This window comes from Mesoplodon bidens (genome assembly GCF_964165515.1).
Source record: "Mesoplodon bidens genome assembly, chromosome: 20".
Taxonomy (NCBI): Eukaryota; Metazoa; Chordata; class Mammalia; order Artiodactyla; family Ziphiidae; genus Mesoplodon; species Mesoplodon bidens.
Genome location: NC_138181.1, coordinates 15990851 through 16013313, shown reverse-complemented (window position 1 = coordinate 16013313; position 22463 = coordinate 15990851). Strand labels below are relative to the sequence as shown.

The following is a 22463-nucleotide window of genomic DNA, read 5'->3' as shown; positions in this document are numbered from 1 at the left end:
GAAATCCAATTACTGGCTGTAGAATCTTGGATAAGCCACTCAACTGTTCTGTGACTCTTTCCCATCTGAAAAATGGGCTTAATAATAGTAGCTGTGACTAAAGAATGGACTTGAGGATATGGGAAGGGGGAAGGGTAAGCTGTGACAAAGCGAGAGAGTGGCATGGACATATATACACTACCAAACGTAAAATAGATAGCTGGTGGGAAGCAGCCGCATAGCACAGGGAGATCAGCTCGGTGCTTTGTGACCACCTAGAGGGGTGGGATAGGGAGGGTGGGAGGGAGGGAGACACAAGAGGGAAGAGATATGGGAACATATGTATATGTATAACTGATTCATTTTGTTATAAAGCAGCAACTAACACACCATTGTAAAGCAATTATACTCCAATAAAGATGTAAAAAAAAAAGATAATAATAGTAGCTGTGTCCAAGGTACATTGTAAGCATTAAATGAGGTCACATGTGGAAAGCGCTGGGGCACATAGTGTAAGGGTTAGCGGCCATTTGGAGTTAACATTAAATACATAAATTCATAGTTCACTCCCAATTATTTGGAAGCAGATTACCTGCTCTGTGTTTTACCTGGGAGGGGAGAAACAGCATGATATAACAGGTCCTGGAATCAGACAGACAAAATAATAGTATCTGACCTCAATTGCATGACCTTGGGAACATTAGTTATCCTAGGTAAGCCTTAACTTTCTCATCTGCCAAATGGCGATAATCACACCTCCTGTACAGAGGTGAGGGGGTGGATCCCAGTGATTCAAGTGGTCACAGTGCCCCATACAATGCCTGTGGAATTTACAGCTTCAAATGCACAAATGCACAGAACGCACATCCTTGGTTGCAGAAGTTTGTTCTTTGAGGAAGAGAAATTAATCCCACAAAGAGACCCTAACTCCTGACTTGCCTTTTCTAACAAGGGCCCTTTCTTTTGTCCTGGCCTTCCAGGTATCACTGTAACTAGGCACAAAGGCCTCAGTGCCCTATCTTTCCCTTCCAGCCCCTGTGAACTTCCCGAAGGCTTCTTTGCCAATAGCCCATCCGTTATTCAGACCCTTCTTCCAAATCTGGCATCCATGAAATAAACCCTTCCCAATAACTGTGAGCTTATTGGTTATCCTTTCTGATTTGTTCGTAGGAAGGGCTTTCTATGGACAAGACCAGGAAGAGCAGCAAGAGGGCGGGCACGTCAGGCACTGAGACAGGGCTGGCAAGAGTGGGAAGCGTGGTATCTCACGGGCAACTCACTCAGTCATGAAAACAGGTTGCCAAGTAGCCCATGTGACTGGGGTGTGCAGAATTCTTTGACTGCCTCAGAAAAAGAATAGCATTACACCAGTACAACATCATAGTTCTGACTGCATCAGATTTTCTCTAGATGACTTGATGATAATAGTCTGAAGCTATACTTGCAAAATGACAGAGCTGGGATTGCCTTTGGGATCACTGCTTCCACGTCTCATTTTACACACAAATAAACTTAGAAGTGAAGTGGCTTGTCCATGGTCACAAAGGTAAGAAATGACACATCTGGTCTAGTGCCCTGGTCTCAACTTATTATTATTATTTTTTTTGCGGTACACGGGCCTCTCACTGTTGTGGCCTCTCTCGTTGCGCAGCACAGGCTCCGGATGCGCAGGCTCAGCGGCCATGGCTCACAGGCCCAGCCGCTCTGCGGCATGTGGGATCTTCCCGGACCGGGACACGAACCCGTGTCCCCTGCATCGGCAGGCGGACTCTCAACCACTGCGCCACCAGGGAAGCCCCGCCCCGCCAGCCTCAACTTTTGATCTACTATACTTTCCACTGCATCACACAATTTCATATTCCTGCTGAACTTTAAATATCTCAACAACAGAGATACAGATATTTTGCTCATTTCTTGACTTTAGCCCTTTATGATACACTTAAAAGAATGTTTACGGAGCGCTTTTCTGTGTGTAAAACCAAGGGCAAAATGCTTCAATGAGCTAACCCGGAAGCTAGTCTTGCCCAAGAAATGCTTTCACTGTACTGTCATCCTTGAATCCCTCAAAATGAATCTGTGCCCTTGTTTATCTAATTTTCCAAGTAAATATCATCAGTCACCTTGAAGCAGGTCATTTCCTGCTGAGAAAAACAGTCTTTGTCAAGGCTGTAAGCAGTCAGGTTTTACCACCTGGTCATTAATCCCTAGAAATGCCCTATGCCCAAATTCTTAATTGCTTAAACAAATGGTTTCCACGGGTGATTAAACATCAGAGCAAACCTGCAGCACTTGCACAGTAGTTCTTTGGGCGACTACTCCCACACTCCTCCCCTCAGTGCCAGGGAACTCGGAATGAGAAGTTGAGAGAACAGTGATGGTCAGAAAGAGGATGTCTGAAGGTGAGGGGGGACTGTGTTCTCACACCCTCCTCAGATGTCACTCTGAGAGCAGGTAAAACTATGAAATATGGGCATGTAAGACAGAAAGGTCTGGTGGGGAAACACTGGAGTCTCAGCCATGATTTAACAAACTTCTGTTGGGAAGCTTTAAATAAAAGGATACTTAAATAGGATTGAGGGTCACAGTTCTTGGAGAAACGGTCTCATAGCTGTCATGTTATGCCCATATCACACCTCTATATTGGCTACATTGGCATCTCACTCAACCTCTAAGATATCTTCACATGACTTTGGTTTCTCATAGCAGGGTGGTCTCAGGATAGCTGGACTTCTTACCTGGTCACTGGATTTCCCCAAAGATATTGACCCAGAACATCACTTCTGCTGCATTATATTGTCAAACCAAGTCACTAATACCAGCCCAAAGTCAGGGAGAAGAAATAGACTCCACTTCTCAATGGGGGAATGGCATACCTGTGCACAAGGAAAAAAGCTAATGGTGGCCACATTGAAGACAAGCTACTGAGTATTCCTTATTACCTACCAAGAACTCAGAGCTCTCCTAGGGAAATAGCTCTTCTACCACTCTGCCACACCTCAGCCCAAATGGCACTTCCTCCAGGCAGTCTTCCTTGATTCCCCAAGAATATGTTAGAAGCCCCTTCTGAATGTTCACATGCTAAGTGCACATATCATAGCAATTGCTAGTACTCTTTACAAAGATTACTTGTTCTCATACTAAGGGCATATATCATAGCAATTGCTAGCACTCTTTACAAAGATTACTTGTTCAACTCTACACCCCCTTGCCTAGCTGCTGCTGAGAACACCAGTCATGTTCACCACTGCGCCTCCCCACTACCTAACATAGTCCATCGTGCATGGTGGACCCTCAGCAAATGTTTAGCCAATCATGGAAGCCTACTGGAGTTATCCTTCGGCTTCAAGAGTCAGGACTGAATCCTCGGTCTTTGTGTCTCTCTTCGCTTGTTTCCCCTTAACTTTTCTTCAGCCATACAAGAGCATCTGTTTTCACGTTAATAGCACCATCAAAACCTGTCCTGAACTAGTATTTTTTTTTCTGCTGCAGCTCCTGTGGGCTGTAGTGGTGATTGTCATGCACAAGAAAGATGCAGGGTCGGGGCGTAAGCTGCTCTAGAAAATGAGTCTGCCATGATGCACCAGCCAGGAGCTTAATAGGGAGCATGATCTCCAATTTGCTGAGCGTAGCTCGACAAGGAGCCCTGAGGTGGGCTTGTGACATGCCATTCCTCAAAGGGTTCCAGCTGCTGCTGTGCTACAGAGAAGGACTGATGACTCTAAGAGATTTGAACACAGTCCTCTTAAAAAACAGAAGGGCTGGGGTTACTGGGCTAATTGGAGTTGCAGGCGTATGTATGTGCACACCGTACATAATCATGCATGTATCTTATATACGTAAAATAGAAGGGTAGAATATTTGAGGGTAAAGCAAAAGCCAAAAGGACAAAGGCAACAGGCAATCTAATCCACTTAATGGGTCAAGGAGCTCGGAGCTGAGCCGCAAATGCATCATTTGATAACGGTAATGAAAAAGACAGCAATCTATATCTACAAATAGCATTACGGCAGATTTGGTTTAGAGGCCAAACTAAGTTGATGTGAAATTTACGAGACTGCATGTCTCTCGGATATGATTGAGGAGGGAAGGCACATTCAGTTCCTTCTTTCTTCCTTTGGTGCTCAGTGCAAATTAGATCTTATTTCCAAGGTAGGCTTTCCTGTTATGTGGGACTTTGTTCTCTTCAAATGACAGTTAAGCATTTTGCCACCCAAGTTTATCTTAATACGGAGGATGCCAATTTTACAAGTGGGTGAGGTCTCTGTCCAGCCTCTGTAGGTCTCTTGCACACACACGCCACATACACATGTCCTCGCGTGCGCGTGCACACACACACACACACACGGTTCAAAGTTGCAGGTGGCTTGAGCTGGAATTTGCAGGAAAGCCTGTGTCTGCATCATGACTTAGCAGCTGGTCCTAGAAAATGTCTGAAACGTGTCCTGATGATTTGGACAGTATGTTTTGTGTCTGCAAAACTCATTACAACATTCCTGTGCAAAATGCTGTTGGAAAGGTGCTTCATTTTCAACCAAAGTTCTAATACATCCTCCACGGTAATCACAATACATTGCACTGCAAAATATGCAGGATGCATTAAGCATTTTTCTCCTTACGATGCCTCAGTCAATATCAGGTAGCACTTACAGAGGGTAAGGAAGTCTTCTTTCAACACAGCAATGTTCCTACAATTATGCACTGATTGACCTTAACTTTGTGCTGTGCTTGCAAAGAAAGGGTACCCTGACAGATTGTACATGCAAAGAGCAGAGCATGTACAAGTCAAATGGTTGAAAGGAAGCAATAAGCTTGTTCCTGCTGCGTGTGAAGTGAGTTTCACCCTAGACTTGCTCCTACTTCAACAGTGACAGCAGATGCAATCAGAAGTTTGGGGAGGGGTTTTGAGAAAACAGTTTTTAAAAAAAGTCACCCGTGGATTTAGGTCTTCACCTGTTTTGTGAGAAATTTTATAATAAGGGAAGTCACTTGACTGACTGATTTCGCACATCAAACCTAAGCACATTCTCCCTTGTGAAGGAAATATGAATTCTGCATAAGATGCAACTACAGAGATAAATTCTCTTCCCTCTTTAATTTTCTTAATGACTTTTGCAGGTCTCTTTCCTTTGGTCGGGGTAGGTAACTACTGTAAAGTAGACTCAGAAATACATAATGATTCAAGAACAATAGACAATGTATTTTTTGCTCACCTAACAGCCCAGTGCAGTTTCAAGTCATCGTGGTTGGTGGTGAGGATGTGGAATGCTTTGCTTTACGCATCACTTAGAGACCCAGGCTGATGGAGGATTCATCAACTACATATGATGGTCTCCCTGGAGGTCTCCATCCCAGTCAGCTGGAAGGGAAAGGGACATGGAAAAGCCCACATGAAAGGTTGCATGGAGTATGGCCACATCACTTCTGCTCACACATTCTTCTGGGTAGAAATCCACCACACCAAGCTGCAAGGGAGGCTGGGTAATGTGCCCAGGAAGAAGAGGACGTGGATTTTGGTGAGAGCTAGCTGTCCCTGCCACACTCCTCTCTTCCCTGTTCTTTCAATGGCAGAGTTCCTAGTTTCCCAGGGTCTCTCTCAGTCTTATAATAGGACATGCTCCCCCCAGACACTTTCAGGATGCAACGATTACTATCTATAGAAAACTCTCAAGGGTCCAGCCAAAACACACCTCCTAAATTCAAGACTGAAATTTCCAAAACCCTATTGTACATCTATCTGATGAGCAACTGAGCACCTAAAAAAAAAAAAATTCGACACACATGATACCAAATTTGTTATCTAACCTCATCTGTAAGATGGAGATGATAACAGTATCTACTCATAAAGTTGTGATGAGGATAAGATGAATTAATATGTGTAAACCACACAGAAAAGTGATGGTACACAGCGGGGGCTTAATAAATGTTGGTCATTATTTTTTTCCCTCCCTCCTTCTTCTCTGGCAAATCTGTTCCCCTTCCCGTGGTTCATAGCCTTCATCACCTACTTATTAGACGAAGCTAGAAGCCCTGCTGGACTCCTTTTCAGCTCTTACCACCATCCAGTGACTCTCACTAACTCTCAGAGCTGCTGCCTCATCTTCATTCTCATTGTCATGCTCTGACTCAGACACTCGTTACTTCTCAACTGAACCGTTGCAAAATCCTGCTCAGTGCCCATCTGTTCTCTACTGTCTTCTTCCTCTGGCTCTCGTTTGCCAGAGTAATATCTTTAAAATGTTCTAAACTGTGTTCTCAAATACTCCAATGGCGTTTTATTGTCAATACATATAAAGTCCACAATCCTTAGAGCTGGAAAAGCGAGTTAAGCCAAGTTGGAACAGCCTTGAATTCTATCCTGGTTTTTCCTCCCTCTATTAACTTCAGGACAAATCATAACTGGTAAGTGATAGAGGTATGAATAAAATGTTGGCAGGGGGTAGAGGCAGACTAGATGGATTCTGATTGGAGGTGGATGGCTGCTCTGAAGACATGACATCTGAGCTGGAAATGAGAAATTTGAAAGAAGGAAAAAAGGGTGGGCTTTTTTCCAAATGTGGTTTCATGTGTGTCACATTTGAGGTGCTCATTTGATCATCAGAGAGATGTACAGTAGGGTTTTGGAAATTTCAGTCTTGAATTTAGGAGGTGTGTTTCGGCTGGACACTTGAGAGTATTCCATAGATAGTAATCATTGCATCCTGAAAGTGTCTGTGGGGAGCATGTCCTCCCTTCCCCTGTTCCAATCATAGCAGATTATTTACACTCTGCTCTCTGTGCCTTTTTGATTCTGATCCTTGTACCGTTGAGAGCCCACCCTTTGTTCCTTCTTTCAAATTTCTCATTTCCAGCTCAGATGTCACGTCTTCAGAGCAACAGTCCACCTCCAATCAGAATCCATTTAGTCTGCCTCCATCCCCCCCAGCATTTTATTCATACCTCTATCACTTATCAATTACGATTTGCCCTAATGTTAATGGAGCCTGTCTCCTCTACTCAACTGAGTCCTTGAGTGTCCCCAAGCAGAGTTAGTCTCGCCACCATGATACTTTAACTTAATGTTCAAATTTTCTTGGCTTACTGGTGTATAAATATGGAACAGGAACTACCTGCAATTGGGCTATGTGGATTCCCTCTTCCTCACTGGGCAGTAGCTCCCTTAACAACGTGGAGCAGACTCCGTTAATTTCCAGTACCTGTGAGATACCAGAAGGTCTCGTGATCTGGTTTAGACCCTTCCTCCTTCTCCTTTCCTAGCCTAACGTCCCTCAAGTGTTGAAAAGAGAGAGGAGGCATGGTGGACCAGAATCTCCTTGCGTGGTAAGGGGCTCTCCCCAAAGTCACTTTGATACAGTCTAGTTCCACCCGCGGCTGGTGGCTGCCAAGTAGGTGGGGTGATGATGTTCTTAGAAAAAGATTAGCTTTAACCGAGCACCTTCCACAACTGAGGGCCTCTCCCAGAAGGGTGCCACCATCTCTTGTGCTCACTAGGCAGGCTCACTGCTACTTCTTGGTTAAACCTGGTATTCTTCACAGAGAGCAGCCAGGACTGCTGGAGTCCTCTCCGACACCCTCTAAGGCCGATGAAGAACTTGAATGAGGTGCAAGCTGTCCCATCTTCTCCCCAAACACCTTATATTACAACCCATCAAGCCTGCTAGCCTGGCCTCCTGCAATGGGTCCTTCATCCTCAGAAATCTCTAGATTTGAACTCCGTTGGTCCAAGGATGTCCCCAAACTTCAGGGAACTTGTGAGATTCTGAGACCCAAAAGGACAATGTAAGCTCTGCCCTAGAATTCCAGCATGCTCCACCAATAACCCTGAAAGCATTCACAGCGCACGGGAGGCCGACAGCTCAGCACGCGGCTAGTCAAGGAGCAAGCTGCCAATCTCCACAGACTGAAGTTCCCTCCAGTCTTTAAGAAAAATTCTATTAGAAGCCCTCTTGTTTGGCTTTAGGAATGGGAGGCAATGGTCTCTCACCTGGGGCACTGCGCTGTAAGACGCCCCTGCCCTCCCAACACGCTCGCCTGACAGCGGATGGTGGGGCTGGGGCCAGCACGACTCTGGTCCCTCCCAATGAGCCCTAAGGAGGCAGCACTGGCTTGTGTGCTCAGGGGTGTCTTTGGAATGTGGCATACGTGGGATCTTTCTCCAGCTACAATTCTGGGGCAGAGAAAAACCCATTTTGAGGGCTTCCCTGGTGGCGCAGTGGTTAAGAATCCACCTGCCAATGCAGGGGACATGGGTTCGAGCCCTGGTCCGGGAAGATCCCACATGCCGTGGAGCAGCTAAGCCCATGCGTCACAACTACTGAGCCTGTGCTCTAGAGCCCACGAGCCACAACTACTGAGCCTGCACTCTAGAGCCCAGGAGCCACAGCTACTGAGCCTGTGAGCCACAACTACTGAGCCCGTGAGCCACAACTACTGAGCCCACGTGCCTAGAGCCCGTGCTCCGCAACAAGAGAAGCCACTGCAGTGAGAAGCCCGCGCACTGCAACAAAGAGTAGCCCCCACTCGCCACAACAATAAAAAGCCTGCGCCCAGCAACGAAGACCCAACGCAGCCAAAAAACAAATAAATAAAATTAAAAATTTTTAAAAAGCTTTATTAAAAAAACCCATTTTGACACACTGTTAAATGGCTTCTAAGTACATACAGTCCTGTTGGCCTTATCACTGTTTTTTTATAACACATTATCTAAATGCACATCTCCCCGGAGACGCTGGAAACTCTTGAAAAGACTTTATCGTCAACATTTAGTTTCACCAAATGAGCACTTCACAGGTGGGCAATAAATGTCCAATACATTATTTTCTAATCTCCAAAAAAGTTAAAGTACCAGGATCATGAGATGCCAACCTCCTTATTTTTCAGAAGGTGAAACTCAGGTCCCAAAAGATGAGGTCGCTTATCCAAAGGCACACAGCTAGTTGGGATTGCATTTCACATACAAATTTCTACACTTAATGGTATAGCAGAAGCAGAAACCAGCCAAGCAGATTTGATGACTGGCCTTTGGAGAAAAGAAAGTGGGTAATGGAAAACACTGTACAAATTCCAAAAGGTAATTTTTGCAGATGAGGCACATTTTTCATTCCCTGGTCTGGTAAGGTTTTCCAGTGTGTACCGTGACTAATTCCTGTTGGCCCAGCCTAGGATTCTTGTTTGCAGGGCAGCATGACAGATTTGTTGGTATAAGCTGGCTTTAATTCATTTCAGGCCAATCCTGGAAACCAGAGGCTCTGTCATGTCTTCATTGCAACATTAACTCCATTTTTCTTTCTTCACTCCTTCTATTAATAAGCAGAGGCCACTCAATAGGGCAATCTTAACTGCCCGCTGAAGGCGGCAGCCAGAAGTCTAAATAATTTTTCTCATGGACCCTTTTCTTCTTTTCCGGGAAGAGTAGTGGTTTTGTTATCTTAAAGTCTCAAGGAGCTCCAAAGTGGATAAACTCATTCAAGACAGCTTAAAGGTTTCCCGGAGAAATAGAAATTCCAGGGCAGGCTTCCCAAGAAGGCGCAAGTCCTCCAGTGCCATCTGATGAACTCCCCGGGATTTGGAGTGGCTATAAGAATTCCCTCTAAGCCCCAGTTGTGTCCACACTTAGCTCCATCTAGGAAAGCGTGGAGTGATTGGAATCTGAGATATTACCCAGGGAGGTTTTTCCCCTACTTTGTCTACAAACACAAGAAAGCAGCTGACTTATTAAGAAGTCTCAGATAGGGGTGGAGAGGAAGAAAGATGAAAAGCGAAGCCTGCAGCTGTGGCCAGAGTCCTCCACATGTGGGTGGATCCATAGGGACACTTGGGACAGTCTGCGAGGGAGGGCGGTCTCTGGGCACAGACCCTTCGGAGGCATCAGTGCAGGAGTCAACAGTCCCCAGCAGAGGCACCTGTCTGTCTTGTTCATCTTCATGCACTGGGAAAGGCCTCATCTAAATCTGCCCAAGTCCAAAGCCATCCTTGGCAGAGAAATAGAAGCCAAACACTTTGTTCACTGGTGCGTCCTTTGCCTCACCATGAACTAATCAGCTCAGCCAGGGCAACGTGGAGCACTAGCTGGGCACTGTGTACCGTGTGCCCACACCCAACTCTGTGAAGGGAAAAGAGCACCCAGTGAATAGCAGAGGGGCACCCATGAGACATGGGGAGCAAGGCAGAGGGTATTCCACTGAGGAAAAGTGCTGGGCAGACATCTATACATCAGCACAAACCCCTATACATTTTTCAATTTATATTCTTAAACTCCCTCATGAATGCATTACCTAAGATAACTGTGATGTTTCCCTTAATATTTAGGTATTTATGTAAGGCCTAGTGAATCTAGTGGACATAATATTAAAATGTATTGTACTCTTCCAGAGACTGTTAGGCTGTGTACACAACACCCAGGAACTGTATAGCCTGCCTACATTCTGTGCTTTTCCAGCAATGCACCGTATGTCAAAGTTCTGTGTCAGCTGTCCTATCATTCCCAATCAAATTCTTTCCTTTCCCACCTCTAAGAATCACATGGAACATTTTTAGAGATACACAAGTATTTCAGAATGGAAAAGATGGGGAAGGCATATTGCTATCGATCCGTCATATCTATCTATGGGAAAAGTTGAAATATAGAACATCTAGAGGGTCTAAGAATAGTAACTTATTATGTTCAAGTATGTTTTCAGAAAGCAAAGCAACAGTAGAATTTTCTTAGACAAAACCTAATTCTCACAGACTCACAACTCAGAGAAGGAACTTATGGTTACCAGTGGGGAGGGGTGGGGGGAGGGATAGATTGGGAATATGGGACTGACATGTACACACTGCTATACTTAAAACATATAACCAACAAGGACCTACTGTAGAGCACAGGGAACTCTGCTCAACACTCTGTAATAACCTAAATGGGAAAAGAATTTGAAAAAGAACAGATACATGTATATGCCTAACTGAATCACTTTGCTGTACGCCTCAAACTAACACAACACTGTTAACTCTACATTTTATATTTATTAAAAAAATAATCAAACAACTTCCCATGAGCACTACTTCCCAGGAGGCCCTTAATAAAAGCTTCATAATGATGGCAAAAAAAACCCCAAACAAACTAATTCTCACAGGGTCTATTAAAAGAGAGGCTGATATCTCTACGTAGGATCTGGAAGGTTGGGAGTTCCCTTTTCCTTAATACTTTTCCTTTTTCTCAGTCTGCTGCTGGACCCGTGACCATTACTTCCATGACACAACTTATTGATACTGCAAAGGTAACACTAGGCTGATTGCCCCACTCATCACATGATGTGACCAGGAGTCCCCAAGTGCTACAAACAATACCACAGACAAGCAAGTGCCAGTTCCCGTCATTTTCATTCACTCTAAAGTAAATGCGGGCAGCCAAGAATTGTGAGTGTCCATCATGGGGTGTTCTTGCAAGGTTTCATATGTTTCTCGTCTGCCATCAGCATAACCTAGACTTTGGGTATTTCTTATAAATGGGTCTTTCCTCTTCAAAGAACATCTTAACTGCTCTCTGTCCAAAGATTCACTTAAGAAAAAGCATGACCTAAGGGAAAATAAAAGAATGACAATCCCTTTTACCTTCTAAATCTTCTCACCAGCAAATACTTAGCACTAAAGGGAAGAGATGAGAAGATGCTGGGGTTATTGATTAGAGGACACTCTAATCCTTAGGTAGAAGGGCACTGCTCTAAGCCAGGCAGGGATGGAAAAAGGGAGAAGGAATGATAATTCCTTATAATGGTTGCTTCACTCCAAGCGTTCCCTTAGTTATGAGGTTGACAAAGACAAACAGAAAAAGATTTCCATCCCTCAGAGAAATCAAACTCATAGGGAAGACAGACATGCATATTAACTAGAAAAGTGTTTCATGCATAGATGGGGTCCATTCAATGCTTGTTGGCCTGATGATTTACCTATAACAAAATTCAACTTCTCATACTGCACCATACCTGGGTCAAACTCTGGCTCTACCACCAACAAGCTGTGTGGTATTACACAGGTTACTCAACACCTCTGTGTTATTGTGAACTACTTTGCTCAGTGCCTGGCAAGTAAATGTAGTAGTAGTTAATATTAATATTATTATTGTCACTGCCTGCCTCATCCTTCATCTCTCACTACGCTCCGCCATCATCCCTTCCTTATACCCTACACTCCGGTCATACCAAGCCAGGGGCTGCCTTCTGGACACACCACGATACTTCACGTTTCTGAGCTTGAGATTTTTGTTCTGTCTTGTCCATAGAGAGTGGGCTTCTCAAACTGGCTGTGAACGCTTAGCGGGAGGCACTATGCTTTTTCACATTCATCATTCCAGCACCTGGCACGTTTCCTGGAACGGGGTAGGCACTTAACAAATATTTGTTGAATTAACTATGTGTTAAACTAAATCATGTGAATAAAACTATACACATCAAGGTAGGGAAAAAGTGAGGAATTCTTCATAGGGAATAAATCAGAGAAAGGTTTCCCATAGGAACAGACAGTTTAACTTGCAAGGCTTTGAAGGATAAATTCATCAGGGGCTGGAGGTTTGGTGTGTGTAAGTGTTCCAGTCAGCGTAAGAAAACGCAAGACGTTGCATAGAGTGGGTGCTCTCTAAGCAGGGAGCTGAATGAAGGAAAGAATGGAGACACACGTTTGTTCTCAAAACAACAACTTTTTTTTTCACGCTAAGAAAAAGCCCAACTTGGATTGTTTGGCTTCATTTTAGTCTCTTCCCTGCATCAATAATATTATTTTTGTAAACTTCTGAGTAATGAGGAAGGAAAAGGTCTTAGACATTGCTCAGACTTTAATAGATAAACCAAATAACAATAAACAATCCTCACTATTATTCAGTCCCCTCATCTTCCAAGTCTCCTTTGCCCCAGCTCTTTACTCCCCAAAGGCAACGACAACCTCTTCTCCATTCTCTTCTACATCATCTTCATCTGAGCCTGTGGAGAAGCAGACCTCAGCAACCGGATGTTCATGGGGAAAGGGAATTTTGCTCAGAGTCACACCTTTATAAAATGTGTACAGTACAGACCAGCTATTTCGTGTTTATCTGTGGACAACAAGCAATCCAACAAAAGGCAAATGTGCTACAAGACCTAAACCAAGGCATATCACCACACCTCCCATGAAGTCTGCCTCTAGATATCCTGCTAGGGTTGGGTGGAAAGACATAAAAAGCTAAAGAAAATGAGGAAGGGGCCACACAGAAGATCAGCAAGGACCAAGACCTGTGGCAAGAGGTACTGGTATGTTTGGGGAACAGCAGGGAGAACAAGGGAAGTGGGGAGGCAAGTGTGGCAGGAGGTGGTGAAAGCAGAGAGATCAAGGACCAGACAGGTAAGGTCTGGACGGCCATGGTAGACTCTTTGGATGCACAAGACAGACATACTCCCATCCTTTATACACAGATGGTCCACCAGGGAAAAGATACATCTAAGAAACAGTCGTCACACACATGATAAGCACTACGAAATGAAAATGCAAGGATTAGAGGATCATCGGATGAAGGACACTCATGCACCCAAGGGATTTACAAAAGGCTTCCCAAGTTCTTTAAAGAAAGTATCAGTCAAGCAATAGATGAGTTGGGGTAACAGGTAGAGCATTCCAGGGAGAGGAAACAGAATGGACCAAGTCTCAGGATAGAGAGAGAGAGAGAGAGAGAGAGGGAGAGAGAGCACTTGAGGCTAAACAGTGAGTCTAAGGAGGAGAGAGGCGCTGAGGAGGGAGAGCACAAAGTGTGACAGGGCTGGATCTTAGGACCCTTGTAAAACATGGCAGAGATTTTCGTCTCTATCCTAAGAGCTACAGGAAGCCGCCTTAAGCGTGGAGAAATGTATCAGATGGGAGTTTTAAGAAGGTCACATTGGCAAGTAATTAAGTGTGGTAGAAATACAGAGTGTGGAAGGGAGGTGGCGAGAGATAACACTGGGGAAGTTAGCCGAGGCCAGGTTGTGCAGAAAAAACTCCGGAAAGGTCCTTCTGTCCAAAACTTTTTTAGAAAGAAACAAAAAGGATAGGCAATCTAACACGCACGAAGGAAAATATCAGACATCTCTCTTGGGAAATATTGCTCTCTTGCCCACTAACTTTATTTTCCTGACCAATGAAGCTGAAAGTTATGTTTCCACCTTGTTCTTAGCTTCACAGTAACTGTCAACGTATGGGTCATTTACACTAGTGCTTCTCACTCACTTGAATGTGCATTAGGATCCCTGGTGACATTAATAAAATGCAGATTCTTGTTCAGTTGGTCTGGGGCAGGGCCTGAGACGCTGCATTTCTAACATGCTCCCAGGTAATGCTTGGGATGCTGGTCCGTGAACCACACTTTGAACAGCAAGCCATATACAGCTCTAGAGCTAAACAAACAGAAGGTATTTGGGGCTTTCTGAACATATATGTAATAGCAGTGTTAAAAATGCAAAACAAGCAAGCAAACAGAACCAGCAGATTATGCCTCAGTTACTGTGCTGCCTGCTTTCAGAGAACCTGGGTGTGACATGTCTTTCTATAAAGACTTGAGGAGGTGTTCAGTGTGTAACTTAATTGGAAGCAGCTCAACTCCAACCATACTTCTCTAGGAAGCTCAAAACTGGAGTCCTTCTGACTGTGACCCTACACCACAGTGACACCTGCTGGTGGATTGGTGGATTACATGTTAAGGCTTTGAGAATAATTGAGTCAAGTGAGCAAACTTTTTCACGCATAGCTTTAACGGAAGTGCAACTTCTGGTTGTGAAAGCACCCGTTAAAATAAAATAAAATCCTTACCTTGATAAGGATTAGGTCTGCACCGTAGTATTCTGATAAAAGTTCAACAACTGGCTCTCCAGGAAAAAAATACGTGAGTAAACACATATATTATAAATTTTACTCATATAAAGGATATGCGGCACATGATTTATCAATAACAATAACAGGTTTTGTTGTCAATTCTGAGTAGAAATTTATTCTCACAGAATACTTTCTCTTATTTTGCCAAACTCGTATCGGTTGCTAATCCATAATTGCAATTCGACAATGTTTTGACAAAAATAGTCTCCGAAAAAATGCTTGTTTAGTATGCAATTTAGCAAAACTCCATTCATGTCATTGATGGCATGAATGTAGTTCTGACATGAACGTTGGTTGGTATTTTTGTTTACGTTAATGAATAAAACAATGAAACAACACAAACATACGTTAGGACACCGCTCATTACTCAAGGACATGTGAACGACCTCTTTGTGAAACTGGACGACAGCTTTGAATACTGGAAGACTACTTCTTCAATTTGGGGACTATTTATAATGTAACAGGTAACGACATGACACAATTTTAAGTTTAATCTGCATTAATAGCACTTCTCCATCATTTTCTTAAGTCTAGTTGATCAATAAAACAATAAATCTAGACCTGATCTGTGGCATTTTCCAGCTTCCATGTTATAAATACTCCCACCAAGACCAGTTTCAAGCTCCTGAGGAGGCATCACTGACTGTGAAGTTGGGAAGACGTGCAGGAGTGCACAATTCTATAGTATTTCTACCACGCAGGTAAAATAGAAGTAAATAACTTCAAGGGTATAGGTAATAGAAATCTGTAGTAAAATAATCAAGAAGCAATGAAGTTTTGAGTGTTTTTAACCTTTGTTTGTTAACAGTTTATCTAATTGTAATATTGTATAATTTAATTTTTAATAGTGACTTTTTTTTTTTTTTTTGTGGTACACAGGCCTCTCACTGTTGTGGCCTCTCCCATTGAGGAGCACAGGCTCCGGACGCGCAGGCTCAGCGGCCATGGCTCTCGGGCCCAGCCGCTCCGCGGCATGTGGGATCTTCCTGGACTGGGGTACGAACCCGTGTCCCCTGCATCGGCAGGTGGACTCTCAACCACTGCGCCACCAGGGAAGCCCAATAGTGACTGTTTTTAACAACCAGCTCACAACATTCCTAAAAATTTGACAGCTGGTTCTCATGAGCCAGTAAGAGCCAGCTCTAGCAACACCACTGGGCCTTCGAGATGGGGAGGTTTGAGGATAACATAGAAAAGGATTCAGGGAGCTTGGAGGCTACTCTAGGACTTGAGATCTAAGAAAGGTCTATGCCAGCTCTTGACCAGGTCAAAACAAAATGGCAAATGAAGTCATGGAAATCACAGTGGAATATAGAACTACTCCTGATGTGGGGAAAGAACTAAGACAAGTTGCTCTACTCAACAGTAGACTTTAGCAGGGACATGGAAGGGACAAGGCAGGGGGCTGAGGCAACGACAAGGTTGCCAAAAGGGAAAGAACGGGGAGCGGGCAGACTCCCGGGGCATAATCTCTTCCAGCAAATAGAAGAGGAGGAAACACTCCCTGATTCATTTTATGAAACAGGTATTACTCTGATACCAAACCAGACAAAGTACAAAAGAAAAAATTACAACTACCGCCAATATCCCTCATGAATGTAAACACAAAATCCCTTAATGAAATATTAGTATAGAGAATTCATAAATATATTTTTTAAATTATATGTTATGACCAAGTGGAGTATAATCCAGGGATGCAAGAATAGTTCAATATTTTTAAAAAATCAATGTAATCCACCATACTAGCAGGCTAAAAAATATGACATGATCATATCAATCAATGCAGAAAAAGCATTTGATAAATTTCAATACCCATTCATGACTTTTAAATTTTTTTTAAATTCGAAAAAATAGGAAATAAGGTGAACTTCCTCAACTTGATAAAGTGCACCTACAAAAAACCTACAGCTAATATTATACTTAATGGTTAAATATTGAATGTTTTCTCCCTGAGATCAGGAACAAACAAGAATATCCACTCTCATAGCTCTTATTCAACATAGTGCTAGAAGTTCTAATCAATGCAATCAGGCATGAAAAGGAAAAAAAAGACATAGAGATCAGAAAGGAAGAGATAAAATTGTCTCTGTTTACAGATGACATAATGATTGTCTACACAGAAAATCCCAAGGAACCCAAAATAAATTCTGGGAACTAATAAGTGAGTTCAGCAAGATAAATATACAAAAATCAATTGTATTTCTCTATAGTAGCAGTGAACATATGGACACCAAAAATTAAAAATACGATACCTTATAAACAATACATAGGGGTAAATATAACAAAACATGTTCCAGACTTATATGCTATAAACTACACAAAACTGAAGAAAGAAGTCAAACATCTTAATAAATGGAGAGAAATGCCATATTGATGGATTAGAAGACTGAACACAATAAAAATGTCAATTTTCTCCAAATTGATATGGTTTTAATGCAATTCCTAGCAAACTGTCAGCAAGTTTTTTAAAAAAATAGACAATATTATTCTAAAATTTATATGAAAATGCAAAGGAACTAGAAATAAAACAATTTTGAAAAAGAGGAATAAAATGGGAAGAATCATGCTACTCATTTCAGGACTTACTATATAGCTACAGTACTAAAGACTGTATGGTACTAGTGGAGGAATAAACACATAGATCAATAAAACAGAATACAGAATACAGAAATAAACTCACACAAATATGCCCAACTGGTTTTTGACAAAGGTGCAAAGGAGGAAAGATAGCCTTTTTAACAAATGGCACTGGAGCAACAGGATATCCACAGGCAAAAAAAAAAAAAGAATCTCGAGCTAAGTCTTATACCTTATATAAAAATTAACTTAAAATAGATCACAAACTTAAATATCAAATGTAAAACTTAAAAACTGTTAGGAAAAAATGAGAAAATCTTTGAGATCTAGGGTCTAGGCAGAGTTCTCAGACTTAACATCAAAACATAGATCCTAAAAGGAATTAATTATAATTAAAATTAAAGTCATAAAATGATAAATTCAAATTCAAAAACGTTTGCTTTGCAAAAGATCCTGTTAAAAGGGTGAAAAGACAAGCTACAGAGTGGGATAAAATGTTTGCAAACTACCCAACAAAGGACTAGTATCTAGAATATATTTTAAAACTCTCAAAACTCAGCAATAACAAAGGAAGCAATTCAATTAGAATATGGGCTAAAGACACGAAGAGACATTTCATAGAAAAAGATATAGAGGTGGCAAAGAAAGCCCATGAAAAGATGTTCAACATTATTAGCTATTAGGGGAATGCATATTAAGACCACCATGAGATATCACCACACCCCTATCAAGATGGTAAAAATTAAAAATAGTGAGAACACTAAATGCTGGTGAAGATGCAGAAAAACTGGATCACTCGTATGTATTTGATGGGAATGTTACAGCCACTCTGAAAAACAGTTTGCCAATTTCTTTAAAAACTAAATATGCAATTACCATATGACCCAAAAATTGCACTTCTGGGCATTTATCCCAGGGAAATAAAAACTTATTTTCACACAAAAACCTATATCAAATTTAATTTTAAAATATTTAATTGTCTTCTCAAGAGTTACACAGATGTATAAAAGCAGACACAGGACAAAATCTCTGTCCAGTCCCCTGCCTTGTCACCACCTCTCTGTTCATTATATCTGGAATGGCATGTAAGTTTTGTCTTCATCTGATGGATTATGGATGCTTGCAATTCTGTGATGAAAAGGATTCTAAGGCCTTGGAATTCCAAGGTTGGCAGGAAAAGTTTTCACAATTAATTAGTGTTGTCTGCCATGAATATAACCAGTAAGAATGGCAATATACAAGCTTAATATTTGCCAGTTGTAAACTGAAATATGTTGCCTCACCAATCATAGAATACTAAAACCAGAATAGGTATTAGCAATAACCAAGTAGATAACTCTTTTATTTTACTGATGTGGAAACCAAAGAAGTAAAATAAGAGAGAGCCAGACCCCAAGTTTATTATCTGACCTCTCCATTTTACCAAGTCCAGCCTTGCTTCCAGTAGTAACTGAGTAGATATTTCAAGTCCATGAGTTTTCTCTTTGTGTGGAAGGGATTTTACTTCTGGGGTTATTTCTCACAAACAGCTTCTTGATGCTGGAATTGTTCTAGGAAAAAGGGGAGAGCATTACAGAAAAGAAAATATCCAACTCCAAAAATTTGAAACAGAATCTCTTTCATATTCATCATCTTGCTAGTCAGGCTAAAGTTTTCAGAGACTATCTGGCCTTATTTTAAGAAGTACAAGTGTTCTTCTCTCATATTTTGGGAAGTGGTAGAGTAGAGAGATGTAAAAATGGGATGCTGGTACCTTCAAGCCCTTTGCCTATGAAAACCATCACCACATCATGCTGGGAATTTACAGAGGTCTTTTCAGGCTTCCAGAAATAGCAGGTTCCATCTTCCCTGTTAGTTCCTTTGCCCTGCTAATATCGAAGAGATCACTAAACTCCATGAATAAATGGAATCAAGTTAAGATTTTCAGATTTTGACTTTTATGTTTTAAAAGAGGGAAAGAAGACAGCTACTTAAACCCTTTGCCCCTGAGAACAAGCTGTGCTAAGAGATCTGAACTCATTACTGGCTGCTTTGGTTCCATGTGCCTTGAGACTTACAGAAACTCTGTCTGAAGCCTCGCTACAACCTCCCCAAGTAACTACGTAGTGATGGTTAATGAATAAGCAAGAATTTGAGGATCAGGCTGGGGTGAGCAGGCCTGACATTTGATCTTTTTGAGTGAAACTCAGGATAACAGCTCTGAGTGTGCTTTCTGAATGCCTCCCATGGCCCTTATGGCTGCCAGCCTCCCACCTTATCTGCAGGCACCGAAAGCTTCAAATTACAGCAGCTAATCAGATAAAAGCAGAAATGCATCCTTCTAATGGAGGGAGAGGTTAATGCCCTGACCTTTTTCCTTCACCGGCAGAGGCAAAACAAAAACACAGATGAAGGTTGTGTTGCAGAAAAGCAGATGAGCTCTGCTTCAGAGCCCCGAGAGTGGATGTTCCAGCTAAAATCTAAGATGTTTTCGAGACTACAGACACACATCAAAAGGACAGAAAACAACCCACGATAGCAGTTACCAAATTATCCCGGAGACAATATGCAAATCCCTTACTCAGTAAAAGTGATCAGTAGAATTTACTTCCATACATAGGTAAGTTACTTTGCACCTAAAATTAATTTCATTTATGGCCTGGTTTTATGATATTTTTATATCTTTGACACCCTATATGGGCCCCAGGAATAAACAGAGCTGAAAAATAAGAAGCATCGAAATAAAGATTTAATGTGAAATGTGAAATTGTCTAATGCAATAGGGGCTCATAATTTAGCCAAAAGAGTATCATTTTCTTGAGTATTCTGTTGCATCAACAGATTTCTTCTGGACTAATACAGTTTGTATTAAAAACATATTTGCCATTGATTCAGGAAAGAATACTCTTCTGACATCAACCTATTTTATCAAAAGAGGTGCCGTTAAAAAAGTATGTGGAGTAATTTCATCTTTTTATTAAATTACTCTGGAGAGCAACGTTACCATAGGGTGATTGAGACACTAAAATTCAAAGAAACTTGAGAGTGAGATAAATTGGATTTATGTCATTTGAAAGATAAGTCTGAGATCAAGGTTCTGGGTGATTTTCTTCTGACAATCACCATGTGTGGTATATTTTAATGTGTTTTTATACTCCATTTTTGAGGGATGAAATATGTGAGTGCCTGAAGGAAGTGTCATCCTGATGGCAGGGGGAACAGTGGGGAGTGAAAAGAGGAAAGATGATAGTAATCAGGCCATTGCAGAACTTGGTATTTAATACATTTTTAAATAATAGCCTACCACTCAGTGCGAGGGAAAGAAAAAGAGAAAACTCTGTGAGAGGCACTCAAAATGCCTAATAGTGAGCTAAATTTCCTCTCTGGAGTACTCACCTTATTGTTTTGGATAAACTTCTAGATCAACAGAGGCCCATCATGTTCTGTCATCTGAGAGTTTGGTTCACAGTGTCAAACCAACAAACCCATCTCTCCTAATCACCAATTAAAAGCGGAGCCTTGGATTATACACTGCACAAATGACCAACATGGAACAGACATAACATTCAGATGACATGAAGGATATACCAATTCCATGACCAAAAAAGTGCTGCTTGCCCGTTTTATTTTGTCAGCTAAGGGATCTCTAAGTACATGCTTTGGAATAATTCTGTTTCTTTAAAAAGTATATTGCAGAATGGTCATGAACTTGGATCTATACCTGGACTCAGCTATTTACTTGCTGTAAATTTGGATAAGTTACTTGACACACTGAATCTGTTTTCCCATCTGCAAAAATCAGAGTAATACTACTTTCACTTTACAAAGTTGTTTTGGGACTCGAATCACATGATAGCCACAGGTAAAAATGTTTGGCACGTAGTAGATTTATATTGAGCTATAGCGAATGCAAAGACATGAATGAACCCCTAGGACAAGATAATCTAGTAGATGAGCTACAACTTGGGAATATCCTAAGGCAACATACAGACATACATTATATAAACACAAAGAATATAGACAGCCCACATGAATGTTACAGTTACTCGAAGCAAGCAAAGGTCATCTTGAGGGAGCTTAGTCAGAGAAAACTTCCAAGAGATTTTAGCCCCAGGCAGGGGAGTATGATCTCTCCATAAAATCTGAAACCACAGTACATCGTTGGCATTTCCAGCGCATACATGTTTCCAAAGACTTCTTGAATGCTTTACCCAACTTTCTGACACTTAGCAATACAACCTATTCTTCAACAAACATGTATCAAAAGCCAGCTGATTTCCAGGCGTTCCTTCTCCTGGGCCTGTCACCAACTGTAGAGAAACAAGAGAACCCATCCAGGCTTTTCCACCCCCTGAGGAAAACAAGGAGCCCCACCTTGATGTCTGCAATCAGCACTCTGAACTGGCACTTAGCTTCCTCTTTTAGACGTGGTAAAGAAAAATGTGTATGCTATTTGGTTGCATTTTCTCTGATTGGTTACTGTCTTCTCTTTTAATATACGCTTGATTCTCCAAATATAGCTTATTTCTATATATTATATCTACATGTTTACCACCGGCAGTAAGACTTGGCAGATTAATTATCCAAATTAATTACCTAGGCTTGGCTTTAATTTCTATTTTAAAGGATAATGTCTTGAATTAGAAGTACCAGCACATGAAAATACTGCCTAGGTTTATGGCGAATTTTAAACAGAAAATGTTTTAAATTAAAACATATTTGTAGAGGTCCATATTTTATTTAACTCACTCATGAACAAGTTTTCAATTAAGGTAGAACACGCTACTTATAAATCATTAACTTGGATAATTGTGTATAGGTAGGATTCAAATTCATAAATGAGATTCATTCATTCATCGATTTTGCTGGGCACTAGGGATATATACAAAAACAGAAACAAAAAACACCATCTGGGGCTTCCCTGGTGGCGCAGTGGTTGAGAGTCCACCTGCCGATGCGAGGGACACGGGTTCGTGCCCCAGTCCGGGAGGATCCCACATGCCGTGGAGCGGCTGGGCCCGTGAGCCATGGCCACTGAGCCTGCGCGTCCGGAGCCTGTGTTCCGCAACGGGAGAGGCCAC

General features: G+C 41.9%; 1 protein-coding gene across 7 annotated transcripts in view; it reads right to left on the bottom strand.

The window, feature by feature from the left end:
* FUT10 (fucosyltransferase 10) overlaps positions 1–22463 on the bottom strand; it is a 265015-nt gene that overhangs the window by 160921 nt on the left and 81631 nt on the right. For all 7 annotated transcript variants that reach the window (XM_081221152.1, XM_081221153.1, XM_081221151.1 and 4 more), the window contains one exon: positions 5190–5335. In XM_081221152.1, the coding sequence (XP_081077278.1) occupies positions 5332–5335 (4 nt within the window). In that variant the 3' untranslated portion in view covers positions 5190–5331. The remainder of the gene's footprint in view (positions 1–5189; positions 5336–22463) is intronic.